At 36.8% G+C, this 8,941-nt stretch overlaps 1 protein-coding gene across 1 annotated transcript; it reads right to left on the bottom strand.

Moving 5' to 3' along the window:
* Positions 1-303: 303 nt before the first annotated feature.
* On the bottom strand, positions 304-2,797 carry LOC149184812 (UDP-glucuronate 4-epimerase 2-like). Its single transcript, XM_089417722.1, has 2 exons — positions 2,538-2,797; positions 304-1,982 (listed from the first exon to the last, which is right to left on the bottom strand). The coding sequence occupies exon 2, from the start codon at positions 1,876-1,878 to the stop codon at positions 565-567; it is 1,314 nt and encodes a 437-aa protein (XP_089273848.1). The 5' UTR covers positions 1,879-1,982; positions 2,538-2,797; the 3' UTR covers positions 304-564.
* Positions 2,798-8,941: the final 6,144 nt, after the last annotated feature.

The following is an 8,941-nucleotide window of genomic DNA, read 5'->3' on the forward strand; positions in this document are numbered from 1 at the left end:
GGAAAATAAAGTAGGGAAGGAATTACAGAGACAAAGTAACGGGGATCCCCCAACCAGGCTGTAGAGAGTCTCGGCCAAAAAAATGCTGCAAGCTGGCTATGGCAGCATCACAAATTACCGCAAGTGCAACACTCAAAATTAAGATAATTCAATGCTTTTGCACAAAGAAAATTTTCTATTAAGATTCTTAGTGTTTATTGCTTTTGACTTGCATCATTCCAGCAATGCTGTTACATCCTCTCTAAAATATAAAATGTGAGATGGATACAAACTAAAAGGAAGACGGACTTCAATAGATCGAGGTAAAAGAAAAAAATATGAATTGCTGTATAACAAGGCTTTTAGCCTTTTTGATACAAATAACCCAGCAGTCCCATACCACCATAAAGCATATAACTCTTATGGAGATACGGTTCCCAATCAAGCTTGCAATGAAGAACAATGTACATCAATTAAGAACTGCAATGCGAAAACAAAGATTTGTTAAAAATCGAAAACCAGGAATATACTTGGTAGAAAGCGTGTTGCAAGGCTGATCCAGAAGGAGCAACTTTTCCTTGACTCTTAGCCTTTTGAGATCCTTCCGGGAACACCATAATAGCTCAAATACCATTTCACAAACTTCTTCAGGCCAGTCTGGAGGTCCGTAGTAGGCTGATAGCCGAGCTCTGTGTGCGCAAGACTGACATTAGCATGGGTGTAGGGCACATCCCCATTACTGGGCATGGTGATAACATTCTTCTTAGCGTTCACCTTCAGCAGCCTCTCGAGTATGTTTACAAGATCCGGCACAGAAACCGGTGAAGTGTTGCCAAGATTGTAAATTCTAAGCTGAGCAGGTCCCTTCTTCTTCCCTCCACTGCCAGTACTCTTCTCTGCAGTATCTAATGCCGCAACACATCCTTTCACAATGTCATCAATGTAAGTGAAATCCCGAGCCACGTCGACTTTGTTCTGACCTTGGTAGATATCAATGCTCTTGCCCTGAAGAATATCCTTTGTGAAAAAGAAATAAGCCATATCAGGCCTACCCCAGGGGCCATACACTGTGAAGAAACGCAGTCCTGTTATAGAAAGCCCATAGATATGATTATAGGTATGAGCGATCTCTTCTCCAGCCTTTTTCGTTGCGGCATAAAGACTTGCAGGCTGATCTGTTCTATCACTTTCTGAGAATGGCACCTTCGAATTCAACCCATATACAGAACTAGAAGATGCCCATACAATGGCAGGCTGTGGGTTTGCAGACTTACAAATCTCAAAGATGGTGACCAATCCAGCAATGTTGCTGTGTACATAGGAATTAGGGTTTTGCATTGCATACCTCACACCTGCTTGGGCGGCCAAATGCATCACATGGGTAAAGGGCACCACATCAAACAGTTTTTTCAGCAATGGGGCATCATTAATATCCCCTTCCACCACAAAGACACCCTGCTTTTCCAGCAAACCCTGGCGAGATCTCTTGAGAGATTGATCATAATAGTCATTGAAATTATCTAACCCTAAAACCCCGTCCCCTCTTCTCTTCAAGGTCAGGGACACATGACTACCGACAAAGCCAGCCGCGCCCGTGACCAGAACCACGATCCCTTTCTCCGTCTTTACACGGCACGAATACCGCACACGTTTTTCCCAATCATGTCCACCCCACTGTGGTGTGCTGAGAAACCTCCTAGTTTCTACAGGAGAATTAGATCTCATGAAGAAAAACATGATCAAGATCACAACAACAACCGTCCAGAAGAACAATTTTGCCACAGAGCTCTGCCATCGATTGCTCCCTCGGCCAAAATAGATATTACTTCTCTCCATCTTCACCTTCCCAGGTGTCGAAGGAAAAGCATCGGGGTTCGAATGTGAACTGAACGAAGACATTATGGAAAAAAAAAAAACCCCAAATCAAAATAAATCCCCCGCTTAATCAAGCAGTTATTTCTTCAAATCTAGCTCCTCCGGCCCCTCTTTCAAAGACCTTGCCTCTGCAACAAGAAATAGCACCGAAATCAGCAACAACAGTTCAGCAGTCGAATATCCAAAGTACTCGAATAATAATATAACATTCCTATTTGGAAATCTTGTTACAACAAACACCCATTTGCCAATAAAAGGTCAGCCGTTCGAATCCTATTCCTAAATCTTATATGATTAAAAAACCAGGAAACTTCGTCGCTATCCAAAACCTACACGCCATACTGTATCGAAAACCTAAACTGCAATTGAAATTTGTTCAAAGCCCGAATATACTATTTATTAAACATTTTCCTATAAACAAGATTGCTAAATCAAATCTCGGGCGGATCGCCGAGAAGATTTAGGCATGTCGACAGGCGACCCACGTGGAACCGTCTGGTTCCGCCAAAACAGATCGAGACTTAAGCAATCTACACTCGCACTCGGCTCTCTCTCTCTTGAAGTTGCACAGAATCTTTGAACTAAGAATCCAGCATTTTATTTCATATTTTCTGGGCGTATTGTGAGCGTACTGCCGTCCATAGAAGAAAACTAAGAAATAAGTGAAGAAGAGAGATTCATACCAGCAATTGCTACCAGGTACTCGTTGCAGCTCGAATCGAGAGGCAAAGTAGCGACGCCCACAATTAAGAACAAAGAGAATAGGAGGTGCTGGTTGTTATAGCGGACGGGATTTGAACTCGTCCACCCCACCGATGTTCCGGAGGCTATATTCGCCGCACTACACATGGCCCTTAATTAGATCAGGATGGGCAGCAGCGGTGGGAAGGAAGATCGACGGAACGTTCACTCGGAACTTGCTGAGTCGATGAGGTCACCGCTCAGGGGTTCCAATCTTAACCCTGGTTACACTTTCAAGAAAACAAAAATAACGGAAACGCAATTGTTTATTTATATTTTATTATGTCCAAAAAGGCCATTTATTAGCGTATTCACAAAAATAAATTTTTTATGTAATTAAAACTAAATAAATTATCATAATATGTTTAATTAATTATAAAACTCTCACCTACCGTACCAGCTTTAGATTTTTTTTGGGAAGATGTCTCTTTATTACATTACATTGAATTAGTAAAAGAAAAGAAAGGAAAGTTTTGAAGTTTAATAATATTTCTTAAAATTAAGTTAAAAAGGAAAGTTTCAGAGATTAATAATATTTTTAGTATTTAATGTGATTTTTTACTGAAAAAATTTATGCATTAATATTTTTTAGTATTTATATATTTAGATATATTAATTAAATTTAAAATTAAAATTAAAATTTTTGATCTCAAATAGTTGGCTTTTGGAATTTATTCTAGGCTAAGGTTCATTTTCATATTTTTATTAGAAAATTTGATTTCAAATAAAGGAATTGTCTTTAGTGCGTTTTTTAGATTCCGGTGACAGAATTTTGAGGTTAAATTTTGATTTGTATTATTTAAAATGGTTTTTAATTTTTTGGAGATTCCAGTGGAAAAAATTGAGGTTAAATCTTGATTTGTATTATAAAATGGAGTTTTTTTGGAGATTCCAGTGGAAAAAATTGAGGTTAAATCTTGATTTGTATTATTTAAAATGGTTTTTAGTGCGATTTTTTGGAGATTCCGGTGGAAAAAAATTGAGGTTAAATCTTGATTTGTATTATTTAAAATGGTTTTTTCACTGCATATTTGGATTCAGCACCCTGAAAAACCTGGGACACTTTGATTGTACAGAAATTAGCTATCAAACCTGCGATTTCAATAAATTGTTGCCAGATTTTGACTGGAAAAACTCACCGAAAAGCTTTCAAAAGATCTCTTTAAAGACAACTCCTTCAAATAATGTTTATATGATTAATTTGATAAAAATTAAAATTTTAAAAATTATAATTAATAACTTTTCCATTGACAATATATTTTTAACAAATAATTTAATTTAATTTAAATATAAATTATGAATTAACACTAAAATATTTAATCATTTAAATATTTAATTTGAAATAGAATTTAATAAATTTGAAAAATTATAATTAATAACTTTTCCATTGACAATATATTTTTAACAAATAATTTAATTTAATTTAAATATGAATTATGATTAACAGTAAAATATTTAATTTTTTTGGTGACGTGTGTTGTAATGTAATATTTCAATTTATAGTAAGTGTGTTGTGATGTAATATTTCCATTTATAGCAAGTTTAGATGATGAGTATGAAGATCTAAGAATTGAATATAGAGAATGAAGTTAATAATGACAAATTTTAAGAGTCGTGTCTATCGAGTATTCTCATTATTATATTATTTTTAATGTGGTTAATAAATAAAATTATTTTAATAATAAATTAGATAAAAATTTAGATGAATGGTGTAGATCTATTTATATATATTTAAATTTATTTTATAATATTATATTTTTAGATGAATGGTGTAGAATTATTTATATATATTTAAGTTTATTTTATAATATTATATTTTTTTAAATTTAAATGTGTTATTATTGTTTTAAAATATTTTTTTTCAATAAAGTTAATATTTTTAATTATTATTATTTTAAAATATTTTTTTCAAAAATTAGCTAATATTTTTAATTATTATGGTTTTAAAATAATTATTTTTCTAGATTTAATACTTTAATGTCACCGTCATTTTAGTTGTAAGTGATTTTTTAAAATAATTATATTTTTTTTAGATCTAATAGGGTGATGTCACAACCATTTTAGTTGTAAGTGATTTTGAGTAGAGTTAAGAACAATTTAGGAAGTCTTTTGTTTTCCATATTATTTATTTTGTTCATAAATTTTAGGATCTAGTCATGCATGGTGTTTTCAATGAGGAAAGGTTCACTTGATTCACTTGTATAAGAAGGAGATGAAAGGATATGCTGTCTTTATTTTTTAGATTACAAATCATAAAATGTTTTTGGATCTACTATATCTTTCTTTGGTAGGATAGGGTGTATTGCCTTTATTTTTGAGATTATAAAATATAAAGGATGGACAGGGATATCGCAGATGGGGCTGGAGTTCAGTGTTTTAGAGTTGGTTCATGGACATTGGTGTTCATTTCATGACAATTGAAGTAATAGAAGGAGAAGCGTGTGCACAATGGAGTAATTATTGGTAAGTGAGTTTTTTCAGATAATTGGACTACTCATTGTTGTCTTTATGCTCATTGACCTTTTGGAGAAGGACATTAGGAAAGCCAAGAGGATCTGAATCCAAGTAGATTTTTATCTTAGCACAAGTTAGATTGTTTCCTCCTCCGTTTATCTGTCATCTAGGAACATTCAATTGAGGGCTTAGTAAAGACTGGATTTCACGCCTAAAGGGAACTTTTGTGGAGGAACAGTCATACGGTTTTGGTACATTTATTTTCAGTGGAGTATGCAGTATAATCACCATTGTGATATCACCAAACAAGGGCCACTTGGCACTATAACAAAATAGGGATTATTAATGGAACAAAGGAAGTGAATGGTAATACAAGAGGCGATAAGGGATTAAGCTTATGTAAATCCTTGGAAATTAATATCTGGAAGGTAACAGAGAGGGTTAAAAAATATTTCCTGATGAAGTGGCTTATGGTAAAATCAGAAGACAAAAATCTAGGTCAAATTGGATCTGAAGGAAGCCAAAGTCGGAGGGGTGTGGATGTCGTAGGATGGGTTGCAACTTATGTTCGTTTAGATGTTGTTGGTGTTGTGCAAGTTGTGCTTAAGATCAATATGAATCTTAACAGTTGAGCCTTCAAGAGATTTTATTTACACAAGAGGGGAATTATGGGGAAATCTCATGCATTACTCAATCAAGAACTTCTCATAGTGTTTGGATTCGATCTTGGTTTCATCGTGCATTCAAAATCGGGGTGTGTAAGGAACATTGGTATGAGATCCAGGAAGGGACGAAGAGGCAAGTAAATGTGACATTCCCTGGTATCTCACCAACCCAAAATTTGAATTCCATCCATTAATGATTTGGGAGGTACGAAGATAGAAATCTCTTAACTTAATCTTTCCAGATTAGGACTGTCAACATTGGGGTTCCTCCTAATAAAGGATCACCATCATTAACATGGGGAGTTGTTGAATGTGAGTGGTAGATCTATTAAAAATTCAATTGATGTGGAGGATCGCATACACACAACAAAATCTAATTGGTTGTTGATTTATATGTTGACATGGGTCCCTCGGAATCCTATCTAGCCAACCATTTGGCTAGTCAACATTTTAGTATCTTGTCAAATAATCCAGCCAATCCTTGTTGGCAACCTTAGTTTCCTTGATTGGTTGTTGGGTCCCCTTTGGCTTATATGGCTAGTCAAAATCCTTTAATTGACCAATTGGAGGACGTGGAGGCCCTCATCGACATTACCATTACTGCTAAAAATGAAAGGGATGCCCATAGAAGAGACATCTTCGCATCTCATATATCACCAAAGGACAATGGAGTATTGACGTAGAAGAGTATCGAACAAGAGGCAGGCAAAGAGCCACATGACAAATCAACTCCGGCAAGGGACCTCAAAGGAGGAAGGCGAAACCGGTCAAAGCACAAGAGGAGATACAAAAGCTTATTATAGGGGTGGATGTTTACTGGGATAACGTTGTTAGGTTGAAAGAAATAGTTTTGGTAGGACGACGGGAGTATATACGAATGGTTGGAATCCAAATGAAGGATTGGATTGATAAGAACTAGTTAATAAATAAAGTGGTTAACCGTGTTATGCAAGGGACCACTAGTAGTTAGGGTTTTGGATGTCATTTAGCTATAAATAGTCTTAGTTAGTAAGGGAAAGATCATCGAGTCTTATTGTAATTGATCTCTGCTCTACTGGAGGTTGCCCCCTCGAAGAGGCAAGTGGACATTGAATATGTTTATGAATAATTAAATGCTTTGCAGTTTTTCTCATTTCATGTGATAATTCTATGTTAAGGGCTATATTTCTTCATATTTCTGATATTTTGGATTTCTCGTAGGTCAAGAGCATAACAAGTGGTATCATAACACTTTCTAGGGACAGTTGTACCTCCAATTTTCGCAGAATTTTTTTTAGACTAGAGACGTGTGTCGACATCTTTAAACCACGGGATTTGTCGTTGAGTGCATAAACCTGCATATTTGGGGAGGAATGCATGCAAGAACTACAAGAGGTGATCACACTTGTTGGACTCCCTTATAACCCTTGTGGGTACCCCTTCGAGTAGTAACGCATTAGACAGAACCGCACATGGACTGCACTTCCACGTACCCTCAGGTATATTGGAAGCCCCCTAGGCTCGCCTGAAACCTAAACTTAGATAAGTCGTCGGTCGTCTTGTTGCTACAGTACACTGAGAACAACACTCAGGGAGATTACTCGCACGTACAATAGGGTAGTCAGGTAGTACAGCTAAGGGTACGGTCGATCCTCCTTAGTTAGCACCCTAAAAGATTGGGTCGAGTAATATCGTTGGACTCCTGCATATATCGCGATGTATAGCACCTGACGTTCCTTTGTGACCATAGTTCCCTCTGCTATCTGAAGATCGCCCTCTACCTTATCTTCCATATCGGATTGAGCAGTTGGAGTTCTATCGTCGTCGTACAAATCAAATTCAGTAGTTGGGGTTTTCATAGTGCAAATTAGATTGTTTGTGAAGTAAGGGTTTTGGTCGCCATTGTTCATATCAAAGTGTCGCAGCACATTCGGCAAGCCCAATACTTTAAGGTTTTTGTTACTACAGTTAGGCCTGATTTTCGCAGGACATTGGGTAGTATCAAGCTTTCTGGAAATCAGTCATTGTAGTATGATCAGTGGGGAGTAAAACTCCTTTCAGAATAAAATTAAAAAGCAGTTTGAGACCATCCCCAGACACTTGCAAGAGACTTATCCCATCAGCTTCAGGATGACGAGTTGGCGTAGTGGTACCATTCACTTATAAGACCCCAATTTTTCGGCGGTCCCAATTTTTTTTTCAACATGACTTCAAGTGACCCATGCCATTAGACTCCCGAGCTCGCCCTCTTTCCAAGAAGACTAATCTTAAGTAATTGACCAGGGTGGTGTATGCTAGGTACCAAATCTCAAGTTATAGCTTCTGAGATGGTCAACCGACTTGAAAAATGTTTGAAGAATTCCAGGACAATATGAACAATATTTCTGAACAACTCTCACGACTAATAGACCTTGTGATAAAGTCCCATCGAGAGGAGCCTGGTGTTGATGCACCCATAGAAGGAGAATCTAGCCATCACATTCACTTCCATGGAAATCACCACCATTCCAACCACTGGACACCCAAGCTGGACATGTACAAATTTGACGACTCTAACCCTGCAATATGGGTAACAGAAATGGAACAATATTTCTCCCTTAATGATATCTGCGAAGATGAAACTAAACTACATGTGGGAACCCTTACTTGGACCAAGAGAGATGGAAATGGTGGCAGTGGCATAAGAAATGTTATCCATGGAAAGTAACTTGGCACATGTTCTCAAAATCCATATGTGATTGCTTTGACTGGAAATCTAATTTTTCGGGTCGTCTCACTAAGCTACAACAAATAGGTACAGTAAAGGACTACATTGCAGACATTAAGCAATTGATCCAAACTTAAACAGGAACGCAACAACTTACAGATATAATCATAAACACAAAGATGCAGCAAAAAAACACTTCATTTCATTAATAGAAAAATATTGAACTATGCTTACAAACATAATGGAAATAAGATAGCTCGGGCGATGGTAGCTTATCTCTTAGAAGAGATGTGGCGCGTACATGCCTCTGAACTTTGTTACAATGAGGCTCAAAGGCCTATTTATTATAATAAAACATTAGAAAACCCTAAACAACCAAAACCCTAACCCCAGGAGATGTTACACCAAGAGATTGTGGGCCCCGTTGGGGTTAGTTGGGCAACCAACTTCCGGGGTCGTAACTTGGTCATATTGTCTTTGTTTGGCGCGTACGATACCTTGTTGGAAAGGTCTCACAGAGTACTATAGGTTTCGCTACAAG

This window comes from Pinus tabuliformis, chromosome 3_2, assembly GCF_031772625.1.
Source record: "Pinus tabuliformis cultivar Carrire ecotype Pingquan chromosome 3_2, CPIR1, whole genome shotgun sequence".
Lineage (NCBI taxonomy): Eukaryota > Viridiplantae > Streptophyta > Pinopsida > Pinales > Pinaceae > Pinus > Pinus tabuliformis.

Coding starts and splice junctions, on each gene's coding strand:
- LOC149184812 (XM_089417722.1), bottom strand. CDS start 1,878: ATGTCTTCGTTCAGTTCACATTCGAACCCCGATGCTTTTCCTTCGACA.